Genomic DNA, 24,033 nt, shown 5'->3' with positions numbered 1-24,033 from the left:
AACAGAACCATGCTGCATAACATGTGGGCAGCCAGCACAGTACAGCATTTGCAGTACCAAGAATATGGAAAAAAAAATATTGCAGAGACCAAAATCTTTGAGAAATGTTAATTGTTATGGTGAATGATGAATGGTATCCTCCAGAAGGAAGCTCCCAGACAACCATCAGGCCTAAGCTCCCCTGCATTATAAGTAACAGATACTGAAGAGCGTGTTCGAGTTGTTCAGGAGCCAGCCTTAGAAATGGGTTAAAAATTGCTGGTATGGAATTCCGAGGGACACTGCTGGTGACATGGAAGGTACCTGGGACCCAACCATTTCACATGCCCTCGTTTTTTCCCTGCCTGTATTTATCTCAAAGCTTCTCAATGAAGGGTTCACCCTCGCTTTGCTTGGAGGAGACCATGGAGCGCTGCGCACGCCCAGGGGCCGAGAAGGGCACAAAGCTTCACTCCTGCTGAAGAACCACAGAACGACGGGCAAGGCTGAAAGGACCACTTTGGGTCATCTCGTCCGATCTCCGTGCTCAAGTAGGGTCACCCCAGAGCACATTGCACAGAATTGTATCAAAACGGTTCTTGAATCTCTGGCGAGGGAGACTCCGCAAACTCTCCGGGCAATCTATGTTTCAGAGCACACTCACTCGCATTGGAAAGAAAGCAAGAACTTCAGGATTCTAAAGAAAAGCAGTGTACCTCGCTTTTTGCTTTTTTAAATCAGACGCTCCTGAGAGCCGGACTTGGCCACAGGGGACCGACCCCTGGGGCCGCTCGGCGGGGCTGGCGGCTGCTGAAGCCCAGAGAGCTTCGCCACCTCCTTCCTCAGTGACCCTTCGCGAACGCCGCAGTTTGTCCCCTCCCCACGGCAGCTCCCCGCCCTCGGCCAGGTCCCGGCGCCTCTCCTGCCCCTTCACGCCGACCCAGTAACACTGCGGGGAAAGGACCCCGGGGAAAGAGACCCGCTCCCCGGGCCGCGCCCGGCCCAGCCCGGCAGGACGGCTCCGGGTGCCGCCTCCGTCCCTCCCTCCCTGCCTTCCTCCCTCCCAGCCGGCGGCCGCCGCTCTCCCCGCCCCCGGCCGTGTGTGCGGAAGCTGCCGGCGCCCGGGATTGTGGGAGCGGGGGGGACGCGGAGCGGGGAGGGGACGCGGCCGGGGCCGGAGGGTTCCGGTGCGGGGCGCAGACGTGTCGGCCGGGGCCGCGGAGCGACAGGCGCTGCCCCTGCCCGCTCGGAACAGCGCCCGGCCCGGGGCCGGCCCGGCGGCGCCATGGCCGGGACCAGCAGCCCCGAGGCCGTGAAGAAGCTGCTGGAAAACATGCAGGGGGACCTGCGGGGCCTGAGTCTAGAGTGCCGGAAAAAATTCCCCCCCGTCAAGGAGGTGAGTGGCGCTGAGCCGAATCAGGCCGGGCCGTGCTGGGCTGAGCTGGACGGCGGACGCCGTTCCGGAGGGGCCTCTCTGGCCCCGGGGCCGGGCCGGAGCGGAGCTGCCGGCGAGCCCATGCTCCGGTACCCAGCCCGGTGCCGTGCCCGGTGAGCTCCGACCTCCACGGCCGCGGGCTGTGCCCAGATGTGGCTGTGCCCAGATGTGCCTGTGCCTGTCGCGTGTTCTGTGGCTGCTGTTGTCAGTGCGCTGCCGAGGCGGGGGCCGTGGGCCGGGCTGTGCCCCTCGGGGCTGGCGGACAGACCGGCTGTCGACGGGCGAAGCGGGGGCGGCCCCTCGGCGCCCTGGGGGGAAAACACAAAGTTCGGCTTGGCTGTCTCGGCACCACGGAGCGAGCGGAACTCGCCCGAGGCGAGCTCGGCGCTGGGGCTTGGCCGCCCCGAGCGAGCGGGGAGCCCGCCGGGCGGGCTGCGGCCGAGGAGGGCCGTGCTCAGCCCCGGCCGGCTCTGCGGCTGCCGTGGGAGCCGGGGACCCCTCAGGTCTCCCCTCGGGTCTGTGCCTTGCCCCTGTGTCGAAGGCTGTGGTGCCCGGCCCCGGTGCCTTACTCCTCAGCATTGCACACCCGTGACTGCCGGTGGGAGCTGTGGCGGTCGCTCGTCATCGCTACCGCGTCGTTTTGGGGTTGTGTGGCTTTCCAACGGTGTGGGCACAACTGAGGAAGCCTGGGAGACACAGAAGTTTGGGTTACTTTTTTTTTTCCTCTTCTTAAGAAATCCTTTAATATACTCATTACAGTAGGACTGTGTGTTTTGGTTTTGAAACGTGACTTTATGCTGTGCAGCCTGAGACCTCAGTAATCTTGGTGAACAGGATTATTTTAATTGAAGAGGAATCCGAATTTTTCTTGCTAACTTAAAATATACTTTTTAACCATATGTTTTTCCGTTGTTTTTATAGAGTTAGTTTAACTTTCTCCCTATCAGCAGTTTGCTGCTTCCCCTTTAAAAAAGTTTTCTATGAAATAGCGGTAAGAAAAATATGAAACAATCAGGTCAGATTAAGATGCAGCCCCAGAAGCATCTGAGAAAGGCATTGCATGTGTTATGTGACTTAAGTTCCAATTAAGCGATATAATATTTAATGTTGTACAAAGTAATATACACTTTAACAGCTGAATTGAAGCTAATGACTGTGCTTGTTTGGAAAGACATGAGGTGACACACTGTAGCAGAGAATGTTGTGTACTATTTTAGTTTACAGAGGAATGCTGGTGTGTTATGTGAAATTTTGTGTGGTCACAGAAAAACGAGAGCAAGTTACAATCAGTCCTGACGAATTGTGTGTGGTCACATGTAAATAAGAAAAAACTGCAGTCAGTAGAACAGAAACTTCTGTGTGTTTGAAGGGAGATGGGAGTGCTGCTTGCACTCCCTTCTGTCTATTACTGTGTGACTCTTGTTTCGTCTCTGAACAAGTTTCCCCACTGTGTTAACATTTACTTTCCTCGAGATCTCCAAAGGACTTGGGCAGTGTCGTTCATAAGCTAGTATTTTTAGTAATGCTTCATTAAGTTTGCCATGGCTGAATATTAGAGTAACTACTGCGTGTACTTCATACTTGTTCAGCATGTTTATCATATTCTTGTGTAAGCTCAACCTTTGTGTTGTTCACTTTAAATTGACAGCAATTTGTATAGCTTTCTTCATTAAAAGCACTTAAAAAACTTTTTCACAATTGTTTGGGATTTGGATAGGTTTATTGGAATAGTACTGGAAGATGTTTATGAGGAGGTGGGACTTTCTGCTGGGAGTTGTGTGCTCTTACAAAGAGTCTGAGGTGAAAGCAGTCTTACAGTAGGATGCATGATACAGTTGCAGGAAACGATCTTACTTCCTCACTTCTGGAAGCCCTTTTTTGTTCTAGTTTTTTTAAAGAAAATGGGTGTCCTTTTTTTGTCAAATCTCAGCTGCTTAAAGAGATATTTTAATTGCATTCTTTTGGTCTGATCGTGATTAGATTTGGCTAGAATGATCAGAGGAATGGCATATTCTTCTTACTGACTTGAAACAGCACCACTTTTTTAAACCATGTTTAAATACTGGCTTTTAAAAACAGATTCTTACGAGCTCACTTTTTAACTTGCAGTGTAACTAAACTCTCCCACATGCATTGTAATTTATGAGTTTGTATTGCAGTTGATCTGTATGCTTTCATGTCACTTACTGAGCTTACCATACTGGGATAAAACTATTGAAAAACTCCTAGTCCCAGATTCATAGTTATGAGATGTCTATCAAAGTTGTTAGATTTGATAGGTACTTTATAAAGGTAAACTGTTTTTCCTAATCTTTCTAGTGTCTGACATAGTCAAAGATTTTGCTCACAGTTGTTATCTTCAGCCACTTGTAAAATGAACTGTCTGTTCTATTTTTGGTTTTTTTTTGTTTTTATATTAATAGTATTAAAATTCTACAAAGTGAATTTAGCTGATGGGTTTGCTGTGATAAAAGTAGTAATGTACTTCTCAGTTCTGGTTTTTGCTCAGATGATTAACCTGAGTAAATTCTTTAACGAGTACTGTAAGGATTTAGACCAGTTGTATGATCAGAAAAATAGAGCCTGTTTTATTAAAAGGGGTTTAGTTTTCACTCTCTAAACACCTTTCTAAGGCATATGTTATTACAAAATTATGCAGAATCTCTTAGGTTCAGAGACACCAAAACAATATTAAATGATTCTTTGAACAGGCATGTATATGACACAGCTGAAGAAGTTTAGTGGAGTTCTTTTGGAGGAGGAGGATTAGGGTGGGGTTTGTATACAGAAGAGAAGGGGACAACCAACCATGGGATCTAGATCTTATACTCAATTAGAAAGTAGAAGTGAGTTCTTAATGAAACCTTATTGAAAATGGAACTTGAACTCTTCAATGTTTTGAGGACTTTAATTTCATTTTTTCTGTTACTGTGAGTCTGTAAAGTTTTCTTAGTAGGTCATGTTCACGTGAAAATTTTGTAGTTTTAAGTCCAGTAACTTAAAGCTGTAGAGTCTGAGGTTTTTGCTGACTTCAATAATCTGTTAAGAAATGTTCAAATTAGTGAGTTTCTCCCATTGTTAAACTTGGACACAAATATGGCCAACTTCCTTCCCCTTAGTTAGAGCTTTTAACTGAGAAATAACAGGATGTTGGCTCCAAAGTATCCATATGTTGTCTGTGCTCTATGTTAACAAATAATACCAAAGTAGGATTTTCCTAGGTTATGCCATTTAAGGCTTTAAAAATAGGAGCTGCAGAAAGAACCTGAAATTGTATTGCTGACAATGTTTGGGGTTTAAATAACATAACAGACTTATTTTTCTAAAGGGTGTGGAGAATACCAGTTACTATTACAGTTGAAGCCCATTTCTCTTTGTTGCTAGATGTTTTTTATGTTTGATACTTCCTCAGATCAGCAGTGACTACAGAAGTGTACTAGGCATGAATGCTATACACTATGACCAAGAGGGGATATGGTGACTATGTCTCTGATATACCAAACCTGTTTATACTGGCAGACATGCAAATAATGACATTGCTGGAAAATATGTTTGTATTTCCATGATGTATTTCTGTTGCCCAATTAGAAAAGTAGATGCCAGCCATGGATGGGATAGAAGCTCTCAGGGAAAATGTAAATAAAACACTGTCTTTTGGAGCTTGCAATTACAGAGGATGAAACAGTCTTTGGTAGAGGCATCAGTCCTGTTGATGTTATCTCAAATAATCTGGTGTTTCCCCTAGAAAACAATACTACTTGATCATTAACACATAATTTTTAATACAGTGGGCTCTGAGATTTGCTCTGTACTATAGAGTATTGCAATGCTGCTTATGCTGCACTGAATTGCATGCTGCACACACAGAGCTTTATAAACTGTTTTGACTGGAGTTTTGGTATTGTGTGCTGCATTTGGGGAAAGCTTGTGGTGCTCTCCTTAGTGAACTGGAGTAAGAATTTTCTCTTATCACTGAATTGAAGATGGTTTACTGTCCTAAATAGGTTTACCTGCTGTTTCTTATTACAGAATGAAAATACTGCTCAGTAAACTGCATCTGATTTGGTTAGATAATTCCACTGCATTAAAAAACTTAGAAATACAAGGGGAAAATACTTATAATTGGCAGAAGTAATGGAGTTAAAATGAGAAATAAGTATACCCAAAAGTTTCTTGCAGCCTGAATTCCAGTTGTATGTAAATCCTTGTTGTTTACACAGATCCAATCAAGCAGTCGCAACTTTCTTGTAGGCTTGTGGCTTGTATGCTCTGTGTTGTCTCAAGTTCTCAAGTCTTTTCTTGACTTTTAAATAGCAGTAAAAGCAAAATGAGTTTAAAAAATACCACCAAAAAAACCCACAAACAAACCAAAAACAAACAAACAAACAAAAATAACTCTTATCCAGCTCCCTGCACAGTTTCAGGCACATTTCTGCTGGTAGGAGAGGGGAAGGCAGAGGGCTGGCAGTGTTGGGGCAGACAGGGACTACTGCATCATCCCTTGGCAGGATCAGCTTGGCCTGGGCCAGGGCTTGCCCTTTTCTTGAGAGCTGTGTAACGGGTTGCAGGTGCTTGTATGTTTTAGGGTGTTTGTTGCTGTAATAGGGCTGGAAAAAAGGTTGTATTTGACTTGCCTCCACTGGAAGAGCATCACAGAATTAGCTTTGAATATTTTGATCAATAGAAGTGCTCTCTTGAGTCTCTTGGAAGAAAGCTTTTGGTAGCCTCACTGTGCTGTTTCTTTACCCAATCCTTGTTTGAAGGAGCAGTATTGCTTTTACTTAGCTACTTGAGTTGTGCACCTTTGGCACATAGACATCTTTTTGAAACTGTATTGTAATTTGCTGTATCTAGGAAAAAGAATATAATCCAATTTTGCAGACTTACTTTTTCTTCTTTTATAAGTAACTCTTCTTGCAGGCAAGTAGTCTTACAAAGCTCATGGGGTAAAAGTTAAAAAGGTAGGATTTGAGTGATTTCTGGACAAAGCAAACTTTGAATTATTTAATTACAGTAGATGTGGTGTGGACTAGCCTGAGGCAAGAGATGGGATTTGCCCTTACTGAGAGGCTGTGTGTTGTGTTGTGTGAAGATGAGCATTATTCTGCATTTCTTCCTTTAGGGTCCAGTCTTGTTTGCATTGAGTGACATATATGACAGTTCAGTCCCCTGGGTTAAATCATTCTTGTTGAGGAATGATATGCCAAACACATTTTAAAGCTAATGTAATTGGGAAGCTTGTTCTTTTTAGAGAACCTCTGATGTCATTGGGTAGCTGTGTGAAACTAAATATGAGGATGAATTGCAAAAGGTAAACACTCATTAAAAAGATACAGATCAGTTAATTTAGTGTGTAATGTCAAAGTGATCATTAGGACTCCTAATGCAACTGGAAGGAACAGTTAAAACGTGTGAATATTTGTTAGCTGTTTGTTCTGTAATGGTGATAATATTTTAGAAATTTTGTTGAATATAGGGCAGTCGACATACTGCAGAAGGCTAAGAAAGAAATTACATGCTGAGCTGTCTTGTGATATGAGCATCTGAGTCACTTGATGTACTTCTAGCATTGAATAGTTTCTGAGTGCTGTGCATTCATGCTACTTTAGTGGTAAAAGGATGAGCCAAATGATCCTAGGAAAGAAGAGATAAACCATTTTCTGTAGGAGTAACCAAGTTTTTGGGTTTCTTGCTTTATTTTTTGAATAAAATGGTTTAAGTAATTCTGACACTATGGCCCACAGGGAATTCAACCTACACTGAACTTTCCAGGTTTATTTTCAGGTCTTCACAACATTAAAAGGATGAGAACTAGAGGGTTTTGTTTGTTGGTTGGTTTTTTTTTAATGGGTATTCACTTAAATGTGTTTTAAGGGTTCTTTCGAAATAGAGAAACAATGCTCTGTAAAATGTATGTTGTCATACTTAGGCAGCTTGCACTAAAGCATGTGTTATGTGCATGTGACTGGAGATTACTCTGTAGCATTCTTGAGTTGCCAGCCCATAGCTGAACTGGTAACTTGAAACCAGTAATCCTAATATCTTTTTTAGTTTCTTTTATAATTTCTGATCTTTACCATTTGCTGTGTCTGCTAGCTTCATGTTTGGAGTCCATTAATTTTGCAGTGATTTTTATTTAATATTGACCTTTATACAGTAGTATTTTTTCAAAATTATGTTTTTAAAAGTAAATTCTTACAGTTACAGGGGAAATCATCTATTCAGATGTGTTCTAAGCTTCGTGGTCCATTGTAAATCATAAGTTTCATGTGAGCATTTTAGTCTGTGAATAGAAATGTCACTTGTTCTGAAGTGATTCACATAAGGCACACAGGTCAAGCTTCTTCATCATGTAATGCCTTGAAATGTAATGAATGAAGAAAATTGGTAAAACTTTCACTATATTGGTCTGTCTTTCTGCTTTCCAAGTTACACTTTTCAGTGCAGGATAAAGTTGCCTGATGTTGGGTGTCCGAGCTTCATTGATTGTGCAGAACACCTACACACTGGGTGTTCTGCATTGCCACTTGAGATTCAATAATGTTTCCTCCTTGGCTTCCAGCCTCTGGTCCAGAAGAGCTTGGGTCTTCTGGTGTCTGCGTGTAGTTGTCTTGGATACAGAGGCCTAAGCTTAGACCTCTGCATTGAGCCCCTGCTAGTGGGTCAGCTGAATTAGCTTAAGGAGAGGCTTTAAGAATTAAGGGGCATTCAGGAGAGACAATCTCCATTGTAATGGGAGTCTAAATATTTAAATTTGTGCATCTTAATCTCTGATTTAATTCTCATCTGCCTCCCATGGTTTCTTGAATATTATACAGGAAACTTGCAGCAGAAGTTGGAAATCCTTGGTGACTCCAGTTCTCAACTAGTGCCTAAACTGTGAACTGTTGTTTCCCTTTACCAGGTGTCTGGCAAATGGACATTGCTGACTGAATATAGTACTTGTGGCAAATCCTCAAAAGTTGCCTGGTCCCATCTGTTGTGCTAGGGAAGCTGAAGGCAACATTAGTTTGAACTTCAAGTGTATGTCTCCCGAAGCTCTGAAACAGGGTGTTGTTTTATTTTTAACATAGAATGATAATTGTTGTGTCAAAAGTATGTAACTACATTTCAAGTGCAAGTGCTCTGTTTCAGTGGTTTAAAATCAGTTGTGTAGTATCTGAATGGATCACTCAGAAATCTCTTAATGCTGGACACGGGCTCTCTCAGAACATCCTTATGCTGCATAGGTATCTAATGTATTATATGCATTAGATATATACATGTATATAAGGTGTTATATACATTAAGTACCTATGTAGTGTAAGGGTATCTTAAGAGATATCCTTATCCTGAGAGATACCATGTATAATGTATTTTACATACTATTTAGGTATCCATATAATTTACACAGAATACAGTACAACATATGAGGTACATCCTTGCTCTCTCTGTTGAAGAGAGAAGAAGAACTTAAAATTTGTTGCTATGTGGCTTGTGTTTCTTCTCTTTCAGGTGTTAGCTTTTTTGCCTTTCTGTCTACATTAGTGCAGTTCAGTAATGAGTTGGTTTATGTTATGCCTTGTGATTGGATCTCTTAATTTATATGTGATGCTCTTTCCAGCTGAGGTGTAGTATTTTGACTGTCAAATGAAAACTTGTGGTAGTAAGTATTTCTATTTGAATATCTCTATGTTCACGTCAAGTGAGGCATCTCCAGAGGCAGCAGCTGGCAATTCTGGCATTAGTGATGGTTAACCTTCAGCATTCTGAATTGGCTACTGGTACTGCAAACTGACAATTTCAGAAGATTAATGGGCCAGAGGAGTAGTCATTCCTGTTAAGTGTGACTGAGCGCTCTGAATATGAGAGCAACTAATATAGTTGCACTAAGGCTGGAAATGAACAAGGTTGTGTGTTTTTGAAAAAACATAAACTGCAATATCTTAAATCTTCAGCTGGAGAAGAAAGTGTATGATAAAATCTGTTAAAGCTTTTTTTTTCTAATTTATGATAATTTTGTAACAAAATGATAAATTGTTCAGTGTAATAAACCCCTGTGAGTGCACAGCAATGTCAGATCAAGACTGGCATTTTGCCAGTTTAAATTACATGTAAAATGAGTATATATAAAAGAGAAGGGTCAAAGCAGGGGTTGTACTCAGGGGGAGGAAGACAAAAATACAGGAGGCAAGTACAGTGCTTTTTCACAGAAATGTGGTACACTTGAGTGCTTTCATGAGACTGATTTAGTGAGGAGTTTTTTGTGTGTTCTTTTTAAGCAATTGCTTAGCAGTATAGTAATGGTCCAGAATGTGCTTTTGCACAGCAAGCCAGAATAACAATGAAGTGAAACTCTACTTTAGACAGGAGGACCTCTTATCTAAACTGTTGGATATAGGGTTAGTGTCCCAGTTGGAAAAGCAGACAGTCATGGATAGAAAAAAAATGCTCTTTTTATTTCATGTAATAGATATGGAAGTGACTACAGGTAACATATTACTCTCATCCAGTCTTAATAAAAGGTTGGCAAACAATGTAATGTAAATACCAATAAAAATCATTCTTTCTGAATGCTTTTCTTTTGAGAATAGAGAAATCAATAACCTGTGTGCTAAGGACTTCAAATGTTAAAACAATTTTAGTGTCTCTAGAGATAGCAATTTGCTCTAATGTACAATGAAAACACAAATGGTCATTCAAGAGCACTAGCAGTGAAAATTCTTGGTTTTATTAACCTTTGGTAACCATGCTATCACATTTAGAAATTCATACAAAAAGATTCTTGATGTTAGATCAATCCTTAGTAGAAATTAGTACATGTTTGATTGTTGCATTAAATATCCTTATGGGAATATATATTTTTTTGGTTAATAAAGTCAAAAAGGTGTTGACTTTGTTCCTAATTGTTAGATACAAATTCCTTTGAAGATCAGCATGTTTATCCTTTTTAAACTTCTTTAAAAATCGTTTGAAACTTTTAAAGAAATGATTGCTATGGCAGAGACAACAATTACTTTTTCTCACTTTAGATTCAAATTTTGTGCCATCTTTCCCTTAGGAAAAGCTGTTAACTGTGTTATTATTTTTCAGTAAAAGAAGGGTAGTGCTTTCATGTTTACTCCAGAGTAATGAATGACAAATCCATAGAGATTACTGCAGAGCACCTGATGTACTGTCAGATCACATCCCAGTTGATGCCTCTGGTCCTTCACTTGCCTGTCTGTATGCATTGCAGTAGAGGTCCAAGATGTACCTCTATTAATGTTAAATGTTCAAGCATATGCCATGCCATTATTCTTTGTACTGCCAAGATAAGTCCTGTTCTTGGGCTGCAGGGTAATGTTATGGTGATCATGGAGTTAGCTCAAGTGGTATCTTTAGTTAATGTAGATTGCCTACTGCAGCTGGATTTAGGAGCTTCCACAATGTCCCAGCAGACAGATTTGAAGAACTGGTGCTTTCTAGATCCACTTACCGCTCATGGTGTGGATGGCTTGCCTTTCTGTCATGTTGAATTCATGAAGAATTGAATATCCCAGTTATCCTAATACCTTCATATGTGATTTTTGAGTTATAGATCTTTAAATATATGTAATGTGGAAAAATTTAGCTCATGAATGTTACCTGGATGTTGGTAAATGTTGGTTTTGCTTGAGGATGTGTTAAATCTTTCCTTCCTGATTGCCTGAGTGGATATTATCTGCCTCTCTTACCCAATAAGTGCTTTAGATCCTAAACAAAGTAAAAGTTTCCAAAAATTGGGAAGATGGTCACAGCATATCTGATGACAGGACGGCTGAAAGTTTTCTCTGTTTCAGCTGAAGACTGAGAAGTCCGTTAGGAGGGTAGGAGTTTTGGATCTGAGAAGCTCCTGAAGCTGTGTTTGGAAGTCTCTATGCATCTCCACGTTGTGGTCTCTCATATGCAGAGAACCTCTGGCTGTAAGGCAGCTGTGAATGTTGTTGTCAGATTGTACATTCAGAGAGGAACTTTCAGGCCAGAAGATAGATGTTATGCACAGACTCCTTTTCAGTCTGCTTGAAACTGCACTCTCCTGATTTTTTAATTTTTTTTTTTTTTTTTTTTTTTGCTACATAGGTTGTCTCTTTGCCTTACTTTGATTTCTGTGAAGGGTGATTTCCATGTAATTAGCAAATTCTTGGTAATTTCCAAGGAAGCAGAAAGATGACGGGGCAAGTGTTTGAGTTTAGAGGGTCTTGTTGAATTTTACTGAATTTTATTGACTGTTTGATTAAAATCAGGTCAAAGTACTGGAAGAGATTGACTTGAATATGTGCTTTCACTGAGAGTCAATTTCTCTTCTTTGTCAATATTTCACCTTCCCAGACTGGATGCTGCAGTTGCTTCAGGAGAAACATGAACCAAAACTCAGTAATGGCATGTGTGTGTTTGAGACATTTTATATCAGTTCATTTCACAATTATTAAGGCAGCAGAATTGGAAATCTAATTGGCTGAAGGTTTTAAATACATTTAAGCTTTGTTAAGTTTCAGGAATTACATGTATATTTTCTTCTTTTCAAAATAAAGAGAGAACTGACTTGATTGTTAGGCTACTATGAGTTGTGGTGCTAAGGAAAGCTGGTATGTTACAGCTAAAATTGGTGATTGATTAAAAAACTTTGTGGCTTATATTTATGTGAAAGTAAATTTTCATATTTGTACCCATAAATACACACAAGATAATGCTCTCTCCTTGATTAGTGCTTTATAAGATCCTGTTCTCATGTGACAGTGTCCTGCAAACTGCTATAGTAATTGAGGTAAATTTGTAAACTTAAAAGCTATGGGATATATCTTTTAATTTGCCACTTAAACTGATGCAATCCCAGCACACTTTTACATTAATGTATACAGATTAGAACTGTTTGTAGTTATCATGTTTTCTTTTGGCTATTTGTGATCAACTGAGGTATATTTTTATAGTGTTAATATGTTGTCTCTTTTACATATACAATAGAGTATTTTGTAGGGTGCATGTGGTGTAATTAGTTTTTAACTGTAAACATTTTTAACTGGGATTCAGAATAGAAACCATAGCATCATGCAGATGATCATACAAATTTCTGTATCTCATGGAGAAGAATGCTTATATTCAGCAGTTGTTTTGTTTTACTTTTTTTTTTTTTAATATATATTATTTTATATAAAGCCAGCATGGAAAAAACTGAGAGCCATTATGTTGGAAAATTTTTGTGCAAAGTGCATGGTGTTCGTGAATGCCACTACTATGTGAAGGCTTATTATTTCTTGGAATCAAAATGAGTTTGTTACTCCTGGCAAGACAGAAATCAATTGCCATTAGTAATTGTGATTAGTTTTCATTTAAAGATGATTGAAGTTGGACTGTGACAAATCCTTCATATTAATTAATAGAAACAAAGTGTTATGACAAGAAGTTCAACACATTAAGTTAATATGATTAAAATAAATAAGAGCTGCATTTGGCATGCCTTATTTTAGTTATGCAAAATACATATGTTCATGTTGCTTTGTGCTCATTTGAACATGTTGTATTGTTAATCAGGCACTGTGAATATTATTGACTTCATTTTTAAAGTACAAAACTGTGTTCAGAAAAATTTAAATAAATCTCCAGAGTTTTAAGGCAGTGTTTAGTCTTCCTATATTGTTTTGGGAAATAATTTTTTTTAAAAAAACAACCAAACAAAAACCCCTCAGCTTTGCATTTCTCATTTCGCTATTTTGAGAAATATGTATGTCAACTCTTAATTTAAATATTTAATTGTGAATTTATACAGTCACCTTAACCTGACTTTCTATGAAACCTTTTTGGAATAATGTTCTGATGGAGAGGGAATATTAACACTTGGTAAAACTTCATGTAATATCATTTTCATATTTCTGATGACACTGTTTCTTTGCTTCTCTAATCTGTTTTATGTGATGACAGCACACATCTTAAAATAGTAGTATCAGAGGAAAAATAGTGATGTGTAGTGTGGAAAGTGCACAGAAATACAAAGCTAAAATAAAAGGGGAAGTGTGCTTTCAAATTTGCAGAACAGTATTTTCCAGCAATTTGCATCCAGTCATTTGGGAAAACCATTTATTTTGATTTGTTTAATTCTTTCCAGAGGCTTATAGTGTATTAATTCAATTTAAAAACCGGAAAAGCACAATGTAGAATATATCTTTTTTGTTTTGTACACAAAGCTTTCAGAAGTCATGGTCTTGAAATGCAAAGCTTCAGTGTTATGTTTCCAGTTTGGCTTGATTTCTATTAGAGAGCACGACTTGAGTGATTTCTGCAGGGAAGTGTTTGTGGGCACTGGAGAGGGAGTTGCTGTTCCCTTGGGGCCATGTGTGATGCCCTGGCTGGGCTGGGCTGGGCAGCCCTGGCCCTGCTGGAGGAGTGGAAGAGGGGAGAGGATGATATTGCTGCTCTGCCAAGTCATACCTGGGGGAAAGGGAAAGAGGAGCTGGTGCTGTGCTCTGTATGGCAGCTGGGAAGAGCAGAAAGTATTGTTAGAAAGTCACCTTTGCAGCATTGCCATGGGGTCATTTGTATAGGACATTTGGGAGCCAAAATCCAGGGGGAAGATGGGTTTCATTTTTCTACTTGTAATTTGAAACTGTCTAGAGACTGTAACAATGTTTGTGCTTACTAGTGATTTTTTTTTCCATTCATAAGACTGGAAAGTAATACAATGAGAATCATGATTTCTAAAAATTCTGAATATAACTCTTCCTGTGGAATTCTAGAAAGGAATTCCAGCAACCACAAAAATTTCACTTCTGCATTAACTCTGCTGGCAGAAACCACTGCAAATGCATTTCTTTATCAGAGACTATACCTTTTTATTTATCTACAATATTTTTTATTTCTTTGCAGATATTGATGTATGATATAGCATCTAAACTACTTGTTTTCTTTTCTTCCAGGCTGCTGAATCAGGAATAATAAAAGTGAAAACAATAGCTGCACGAAACACAGATATTTTGGCAGGTAATTATTTGCTGTGCAGTAGGAAGAATAAAGCTGAGTTACAGATCAAAATGTTAAAAATATGTTTTGGATATGTCTAATAATGCTACACATCTTTTAGTGTGTGCTGTATTGTTGATGCTTTACTTTTGGGCACCTAGCAAAAAATCCAGTGTAGAAAGTATACAAGCATAGAAATTTTTTAACACTACTTGTTTCTTGTTAGTGCTATTAGGATGCTGAGGAAGGGCTCCATTTTCAGTTGATGCTCTACAAAAGTAATCATCCACTTAGAAAAGTACCATGAAATACTCAGGCCCTACATTCTCAGTGTTTTAGCCATTGTGGTTGAGTGCTCTGTGTGGAGTTCTGCAGTATGATCCACATCTATGTATTAGTCCAGCCTTTGGGACTTGTAACTGGCAGGCAAAAATCCATCTTTATCTGAGACAAGGTCATTCAATTTAAGATGTTCCAATGCCTTAAGAGATGGGACGTATCTTGTGAGATGCAGATTTGTAAGTGCTTAAACAATATCTCCTGACTGTCTTCAGCTTTATAAAGTTGGCTTCTTGTCAGTTGCTGGTAAAGCCCTTGGCTGGATTTGAATGTCCCTGCATCAATACTTGAGTGTCTACCCCAGATGTAGTCAAAATCCTTGAAATGCTAGAAATGTTTGGCAAGTCCGGTGAAATAGCTGCAAAACCATATCTACTTTTGAGATATGTAAATCAGGTATTGTTAAGGAGGCATTTTCTAGGATTATTTGTATTAACAGACCCACTCCTCAGTATTTCACTTTAATGCCTCTTTTTTATTTGTTTATTTTCTTTGTTTTTACTGCTGTCATGTATGCTGACATAAGTGGGAAAAGTATGCCAGGTAATGTCAGCTATATCAAAATACACAAATGAAAAAGGGAAAGCAGTAGTTAGCCATTTTGGAAGCTGTCAACATATTACTGCATAAAGAAGTTTTTATTTTAGAAAGCTAGTTTCTAAAACTATCCTGCAAAGTTCTCTGTTTTTTAGTTTTCAAAGGGAAGAGATAGGAAAGATCATTAAATGTAGTCATGGATGGGCAGTCTTTGCTTTCATCTTTTTGAGGGAACACTTTCTCTTAGTTGGTAAAATTTTTAAAATTATTTACTCTTGGAAAGTTCGAACTGGAATGTACTTAGTATTTATTTCATTCAAAAAACCTGTGCAGATTTGTTGTTAAGAGGTGTGGGAAACCAGCAGGTCCTAAAAGTTATTTTGATTAGTTAATCTTTGCTAATAGGATAATAACTTTTTCTTCCTCTGTTCCACAGTTTTGTACTGGGAAAATGTAATTTGCCTGCACATTATCCTAACATTCCACAGTTAAAGCCTAATGTCACTAAACAGACTCAATTCTTTATGAACTTTTGTGTTTTTTGAGGTATCAATTAAAAGCTAATCTTATACATAAGGTAGTGTCAAGAGATTGTCTATCTAATATTTAAAGTCTTTTGAAGAAAAATTATATATATCACTTTGTAATAATAAAGCTGCAAAATGCTACAATGTAATTGTGGAATTTAGTGGATACATTTTGACTGCTAGATTATTTAAGAGCATCTACAAGACATTCTAGTAATACAAATAAATATTTTGATCAGGATATGATTTTTTAATATCTTGATGTAAACTGTCATTTCACTAACATAGATAAGAACAAATGTATCAGATTGTTTTGAATAAGCTAATCTGGTGCTTTCTTGAAGCGTTTCATTGTGTAGGATTATAATTTTTAGGAAAATAGATGCAGGCTTAAAATCTTTATTAAAATCTTAAAATCTTTGTTATTTTTGGTGGGATATGTTTAACCTGCCAGAACTTTGGGGTCATTGATCTAACTTCTCTCTTTCTCTTTGAAAAGTTAAGTTGAGCTGTTTCAAAGTCTTCATTCTTGGCAGTGTGTACATGCTTTATTATTTATTTATAAGAATTTGAGAAATTCCAGAGGAGGAGAAAGCCTTTTATCACAGGAGATAAATTTGAGAAATTATTTCCATGTGGCTTTGAGCTGTGCAAAAACTTATGGTTTAGGAGTTCTTCTAAAAAATTGCAATTATAATCTTGCTGATGAAATGAATAGGTAAGTTATACTTCCCAAAAACTTCTCATTTGTTATGATTCAGTAAGGTAGATTTCTTTTTAATATATTCTGCTATAAATAGGCAGCAAAATGGAGGCAGACCTGGGAATAAGAAATTTATTGTGCATTTTAAGACTGAAGCTAATACAGCCACAGAAACACATGATCACAGAATATTCTGAGTTGGAAGGGGTTATCAGCATTTAGCTCCAGATCCTCTGAATAAGGAACAACTCTGCCTGATTGCTGTAAAACCAGATATGTACCAAAGGAGGTCTACAAAACATTTATTTTTCAGATTCATTAACTAAAAATACTTATATAGATTCTGTTGTGAGAGTGTTGCTTTTAATGGATTATAGAAGAATGTATTGTAAAAGGCTAAATTTGTTCTTTGTCTTGTTATTTATTAACTCATGCCATTTTAACCTTTCAGAACTGTATCTCAAGTTTCATATTAAGGATAAATGTTTTGTAGTATCTTTTTGCTTGCTTTTTTCTGCTTAATGGTTAGAATTTAGTGGTAGTTCAGAAATGTCAACTGGACATTGAGCCTGCGCTGGCTCTGAAGAGGCTGATGAAACTGGACTGTGTGTTGATATCACCATGGCAGAACTATTATCTTATAGAAAGTTGGCATCCATTTCTTTTTGTAGAAACTTCTGAGTCAGTTAGTGTTTCAGTTGGAGAATATCACTGAAATATTTTTTTGTAGTTTCATCTTGTTTCATTTTTTTTCCAAATTAGTTGTAGTGATGCTTAGTAGTATAGATCATGTTTGCATTTTTATGTGAGAATGTATTTTTTGTTTGTGGTAACTGCTGTCCTCTGAAAAGCATGCGAAACTTTTCATGAATACATTTCTTCTATTACACATAGACTAAAACACAGTGTATGACATTCAGTGTAAGAACAGACATTGAACTTTCAACTGTGAGGAAATTTTTAGTATCTGAAATGGTGATGAGCAGCTAAAATCTTAGAAGTTTGCATGAATCAGCAAACATACCTGCAAATGGAAAACCACTCATCAGTCAGAGACATGCTTTCCTTTCATATTTTTGGTATTTTCATAGTCTAAAATTTTATTATGTCAGATTTCTTGAATTACTTTTATGGAAAAAAAAACTGTTTTATATGCAGTGTAGAATGTTATATTCATTATGAAGCTTTTTCTCCTTAACAAAAAAACAAAACAAAAAACCAAACCAAAAAAAAGGAGAGAAGTTTGTGGGAACTAGTTTTCTCCTGGCAAAAGTCCATTTTAAGAAGCTACCCTTTATCACTAAAACAGCATTTGACAAATTCACAGCCAGGTGAACGTACCCAGGATACAGTCTAGTCTCTCTCTTCCTGTTTTGTCAGTGGCAGTTTTCTCTTCCCCTTCCTGCCCTGTGCTTTGGGATGTTGCTCTGTGCCAGAGTGGGTTGCTCCTGCATTAGGTGCTGAGGTGACGCAGAGCAGAAGGACAGTGCTACCAGCCTGAGCCTGGTTCCTGGGGCAAGGCCAGGGAAAGCCCTGGGGGTGGCAGAACCTTACACCTTCTTGCTAACCACATGGACTCTTAAGTGGACGTTTTGGATTTGGAAAGTCACTTGAGTGTGTAAGGGAGAAGGTGCTTGGAATTTGAGTCTTGACCAGGGTAATTGTGGAAGTGAGCTGTGTCAGTCTAGTGTCCGTCTTCACTTGGCTTTTCCCTTGTTCCACGTGTAAATCCCAAATTTCCAAAACTAGAGATTGCTTTTATTAATAGGTGTGGTTAACAGTTTTTGCATTGTATTTTTCAAAGTATTAAGCATTGACTGCTTCCATATTTCTCTTTGAAAGCATTGAAAGAGAACAGTTCAGAGGTGGTTCAGCCTTTTCTGATGGGCTGTGGAACAAAAGAACCAAAGATCACTCAGCTGTGTCTAGCAGCCATACAGAGGCTCATGTCTCATGAAGTTGTTTCAGAGGTAAGATCGATCTTTATACAAAAGCAGAAATATTTCAGAGTGAAAAATATAGACCTCAAATGGAAGGTGAATGAGTTGTTTTAGGAGGAGGCTCTTTATATTATAATGAACATAGTCCACAAAATATTTTACTTATATCTATTTTTCAGTAATTTAAAAGAAAACCTTTTACATTACTAAATAAAAAGGTGAGGCAATATTAGTAACCTCTAGAAGGAAATCCATGAAAATTGAAACCAGCTCATTTAGTTCACATTCTTCCACTGCAATAACTGAACATGTAATGAACCTTGTGCATCCACAAATATACTCTGTGCAATAACATTTTTGTGCTTTTGTTACATTTTATTTTTAACAATAAGGTAAAATGGATGCACATTTTCTGCAGCAATAAATGTCATGATAGTGTGTTAGGAAGCTGATGAAAATAATGCTGTTAAAATACACCTTCAGTTGTGCTTGCATAATGTAAAATTACACTAATTTTACATTAGTGAATTCTGAGGGTAAAATAATTTTTTACTGTGTCTTCCATATTTCCAAGTAAAAAATGAAGTACAGGCTTTAATTTGTACTACATATTAAAACATTTCTGTTGTCACTTCTTCAAAGTGACTTTGGGAAGGTTATGACAGTGTAATTGGCTTTATAATGAAATCTCAATTTAGTGCTATGGTATAGACAAACAGGCAGATTCAGTGGTGATATGTCCTTATGGCAGTGATATTCTTACATATGTACATGATATACCAGTACATGAATATTGTAATAGGTGACAAAAAAATATTTCTTTGTAGGCTGCAGCCGGAAACATTATCAATATGCTTTGGCAGTTGATGGAGAACAGTCTTGAAGAACTTAAATTGCTCCAAACAGTTCTTGTACTTTTAACAACCAATACAGTTGTGCATGATGAAGCACTGTCCAAGGTAAGAATTTGTGGTATCAGCTACTGAATTTGAAATATCCAAGAGGAAAGATGGAGAATTTTCACATAAGAAGCATGCAAAAACCGTGAACAAGAAGGGGACTTTCTTGATTCTGTTGTGTCCCTATTGTCTTTATGGCTAGACTCTGAAAACAGAATTTCTTTTAGCTTCCTTTTCCACGTGTTTTGTAATTCCTCCACAATAATGCATTTTGGACTTGATTGAAATTTGAAATAAAAATACTGAGCTAATATGCATTTTGGACTTGATTGAAATTTGAAATAAAAATACTGAGCTAATGCCTATCCTTCTCATGTGTTAAATTTGTTGTGGTTTTGAATTGGAATCAGAGCACATAGCACAGTGTACACTCTCACTAACAGAGAAAATGTTAAAAGAAGCTGCTTTCCACCCTGCCTTAAATCTCCTGAAAACAGTCCAGTTATTGCTCTTTTTTTACTAATTTAGGGTCATAGTTTTAAACATGAAACATTTTGGATGTTATGTTTCAACTAGGACAAAAAATAAGGCCTCAGTCCATTTAATTTAAATTATAAGATACTTCTCTTTGAAGATGCAACATTGTTTACCATCAGTGAATTGTGTAACTGCTTTGTAAGTTTCTCTCTTAGATTACATTGTACAAAATTTGTTACAGCCAGACATTTATTGCACATTCATGTTTCAGTCAAGTTGCTGTAAGATTTTAAACTAATGTGGTGATACCATCAGAGTGGAGTCCACAAATCATAGACGTGAAGAAGAGGCAAAAGGAAATTCTGAATCTTGTATGGCTCACAGCATGTAGTACTATGGCAGGGTGGGGTTGAGGTTCTTCAAATTGCCAGAACACAGTATATGGACAGAAGAACAAGAAACACAGGTTTCACTACATATACGGATGTTAGTTTTCAAAATTCATTATAAAACAGGTAAGTATTAAACTATGAGTTGGAGGTAATAACAGAATCCAGTGGGAAAAAGCATTCAGGTCATTGCCAGCACAATGACACGTTGAACTGCATGTCTTAGGCATAATAGCAGTCAAGGCATCAAGATTATGAAAGTGTTGTGATTCAGTGTAGGAGGAGGAATGACATTTTAGCTTTGGAGTTGACTGACCTTTCTGTGATTAACCTTACAATCCTAATGTTCTTTTGACATAATATTCATACAAGTTGTTCTGTGTGATGATTACTGCGTATTCTCTGTATGATGACAGCAATTTTATTGGTACATTATAATGTGTTCAGTTAAATACCACTTTTTGATTGCCTTTGTGGAGGATTACTAAAGAGTTTTTGGCTAGGGTAATCCATAAAATGTATTCTGGTTCTTCAAATTTAATTTTTTTTTTCTTTTTTTTTGGACAACCTTTTGACAAACTGTAGCAAAAAGCATTCCTCAGTCCATCAACCTTCTTGACTCTTAGCTAAAAGATGAAATGTATTGCTGTAACATGATGTTTTTTCTGTTGATTTTTTTTCCTTTCAGGCTATTGTACTTTGCTTTCGACTGCACTTCACAAAAGATAATATCACAAATAACACTGCAGCAGCTACAGTGCGGCAGGTGGTGACTGTCGTTTTTGAGAGAGTGGTTGCTGAAGATGAGCGATACAAAGGTGGGCATGCTGCTTACTCAGCTTGCTGTTATTTACCTGCTTTTTTGACACGTATCAGATGTTTCTCTTCCAGATAACAAAGTAATAAAATGTCTATAGATGCTATAAAAAAGTCACAGACATTATTAATTTTATCTGTCTTTTATACACTTATTTGTATTTAAAGGAGATGAAATCTTTCACCAATTTGTCAGTCCAATTCAGTGCAGCAATATATAAAACCTAGATTTTTTTTTTCAAGCTGTGAGAACTGGTCTTCAGGTTAGTACTGTAAAGGGATTTCAGGTGAGGATGTCATTTATGGTGTAGGTACCATAGATTATTGAGTGGGAAATATATGGCAATAGTAGTTTTGAAGAGAGCATTGGAAAGCAGTGCTTAGTATTGATGATCTTTGGTAATCAATCTAATGTTTCTATAGACATGATAAGTTGGAGAAGAATTGCCTGGCCATTCTTGTAGAATATTCCTGCAGGAACACGTAATGCATACTTGGTGTTTAACAGCTCCTTTGTTCACAAAACTTTGTTTTGTTTTGGTTTTTTTTTTTTTTTTTTCACAGATGCTGTTGACCAGCCAGCTGCAGTTCAAGGGAATAGTAATAGAAGATCTGTCAGTACACTGAAGCCTTGTGCTAAGGATGCATATATGCTTTTTCAGGTAGTTGGGGAGCATGTATTTATGTCTTTGCAGTTAAGATTTGTAACTTCTACATTTCTTTAAAAAATTCCAAGAATTTGCTGGTTTTGCAGATTTGCATATTGACAATGTCCTTAGCCAGAGCCTTGGGCTTTCTTATGCTCTTTATTCTAATTGGTGATGATATGCTCTGTCACAGGGGAATGATGGAAAAATGATTCTAAGTGGCCTTGGAAATGTTCTGCTATAAATCTTAAATAATAGCTAAGCATACATGTCTGGCTTAAATTCAAGATTCTTATTTCTCTGAGCCTGTGGTGGGTTTACCCTGGCTGGACTCTCAAGTGCCCACCCAGCTACTCCACCACTCCCTGTCCCAGCTGGATGGGCAGAGAAAATAAGATGGAAAACAATTCATAGGTTGAGATAAGGTAGTTTACTAAAGCAAAAGTTTGCATGTGTATGAGCAAAGTGCATCAGCAAGCAACGTTCAGCCACTTCCTGGGAAGCAGAATACATGGTGGTTGCTCCCAAAGGCAAGCATTGTAATGAATGCCTCCCTTCCTCTCCCATTTCTTAGGTTCTATAACTGAGGTATGGAATATCTCTTTGGTTAACTTGGGGTGACATTTTTTGTCTTCTCACAGGATCTTGCTCAGCCCCTTAGTGGTAGGGGGGGGAAATCTTGAGAGGCAGCACTGAGGCTGTGCCATTGCTATTCAGATGTAGCCAAAGCAGTGGTGTGTCAGCACCTTTCTAGCTACCAATGCGAAGCTCAGCACTGTAAGGGCTGCTATGGAGAAAATTAACTCCCTCTCAGCCAGACCCCAGAGCAAAATGCTGCAACTGTAGTTCAGTCCTGTCTCTTGTGGTTGGTAATGGACATTAAAAGCAAGTATGTAATGAAAAGGAGTAGTTGCATTCATCACACCAATAAAAATCTTCTTGACTTACCAAAGTCACTGGTCTTGGGATATTTTTGAGGGTAGGAATGAACACACATGCTGCAAGGATAGCAGCAAAGTTTGAAATGTCTTTTCTATACTTTATAATTTATGTTAAAAAGGTATTTAAAGAAAAATTATGTTGAAATCAGAAAATTACCTGCAGAAGAGGAGAGCGTGTAGATTTCATTATGAACTCGGGAAACTTTCTTGGTACAGGACTGTACAGAGAATGTTAATGTTGCTGTGTTTCTTTCTAAGGATCTTTGTCAGTTAGTTAATGCTGATGCTCCCTACTGGCTCGTGGGTATGACAGAAATGACACGGACATTTGGCCTTGAACTTCTTGAGTCGGTCCTCAATGACTTTCCACAAGTGTTTTTACAAGTGAGTAGTTCTTGGACAGAAAACAGGAAGATTTTTATTCACATAGGTAGTAAAATCTACACTTTATTAAATCCTCTTTAATTTAACAAGAATATTGTTCTCTTCAAGGACTTGTAGCTTTTACATATTGGTGGTGGGGGGTGGGGGTTTAACAGAAAAATTCTCTGTGCTTTATGAATGTTTTTCTATTCCCATCATTTTTCTATTCCCAAACACTTTATTTATGTTTATTCATTTTGTAGTGCTGCTTGTTTTACTCTGTTTCACTTTTGGTTTTGCTGTTTATATCTCCTCTGAAAATGCATTTTCTTATCTTACCTGATTTATGACAGCTCTGTAACTAAATTTGTGGAATTGTTATTTCTACAAAAACATTAACCTCATCCACTTGTAAAGTAAGAATGAAGACTGTGAATTGCATCCATCTACTGCATATAAATGCACCATGATCCTGCAGTAGTGTGTTTTACTAGCTGACAATAGGTAGATTAAAGAAATTTATCTATTTGTAAGTGATATATTAGCAGCCTATTTCAACCTGCAAAATACAAGAAGGGTGCATGGCATGAACCTGACCATTGTAATTCCATGGGTTTTGGTAGCTTTACAATGGTGTCTGCAGTTCTGCCTTTTCTTTTCCTGATTGTAATTTATACCAAGATTTGCATGATTTCAGACTGCTTGATCATAACTACAAATGTAAATAAGATGCATAATCAGAGCTGCTGGTAGCAATTAAGGAATATCTGCATATAACTTTTTCTATTTTGTTTTTCAGCATCAGGAATTCAGTTTTCTTCTTAAAGAAAGGGTATGCCCTCTTGTTATAAAGCTCTTCTCCCCCAATATCAAATTCAGGCAAGGTTCTACCACCTCATCTTCCCCAGCACCAGTGGAAAAACCATACTTTCCCATCTGTATGCGTTTGCTGCGAGTAGTTTCTGTTTTGATTAAACAGTTTTACAGCTTGCTGGTAAGAATATGCTCAAATTTTCTTCATGCAATTCTGTTTTTCTATGTATATGCCAGTGCTGTGATCAGTAGTAGTATTGATTAGTTCTTGGGAACT

At 38.2% G+C, this 24,033-nt stretch overlaps 1 protein-coding gene across 2 annotated transcripts in view; it reads left to right on the top strand.

Moving 5' to 3' along the window:
• Positions 1–1,212: 1,212 nt before the first annotated feature.
• Positions 1,213–24,033, top strand: part of MON2 (MON2 homolog, regulator of endosome-to-Golgi trafficking) — a 66,887-nt gene continuing 44,066 nt past the window's right edge. The window contains exons 1-8 of one of the 2 annotated variants that reach the window (XM_066550205.1): positions 1,213–1,375; positions 14,323–14,386; positions 18,314–18,441; positions 19,239–19,370; positions 20,865–20,994; positions 21,557–21,654; positions 22,839–22,964; positions 23,743–23,937. In XM_066550205.1, the coding sequence (XP_066406302.1) occupies positions 1,265–1,375; positions 14,323–14,386; positions 18,314–18,441; positions 19,239–19,370; positions 20,865–20,994; positions 21,557–21,654; positions 22,839–22,964; positions 23,743–23,937 (984 nt within the window). In that variant the 5' untranslated portion in view covers positions 1,213–1,264. The remainder of the gene's footprint in view (positions 1,376–14,322; positions 14,387–18,313; positions 18,442–19,238; positions 19,371–20,864; positions 20,995–21,556; positions 21,655–22,838; positions 22,965–23,742; positions 23,938–24,033) is intronic. The other variant, XM_066550204.1, reaches the window with a different exon arrangement.

Source organism: Molothrus aeneus, chromosome 5 (assembly GCF_037042795.1).
Source record: "Molothrus aeneus isolate 106 chromosome 5, BPBGC_Maene_1.0, whole genome shotgun sequence".
Taxonomy (NCBI): domain Eukaryota; kingdom Metazoa; phylum Chordata; class Aves; order Passeriformes; family Icteridae; genus Molothrus; species Molothrus aeneus.
The sequence above is the reverse complement of the archived record's forward strand: the minus strand, read 5'-3'. Positions and strand labels throughout refer to the sequence as shown.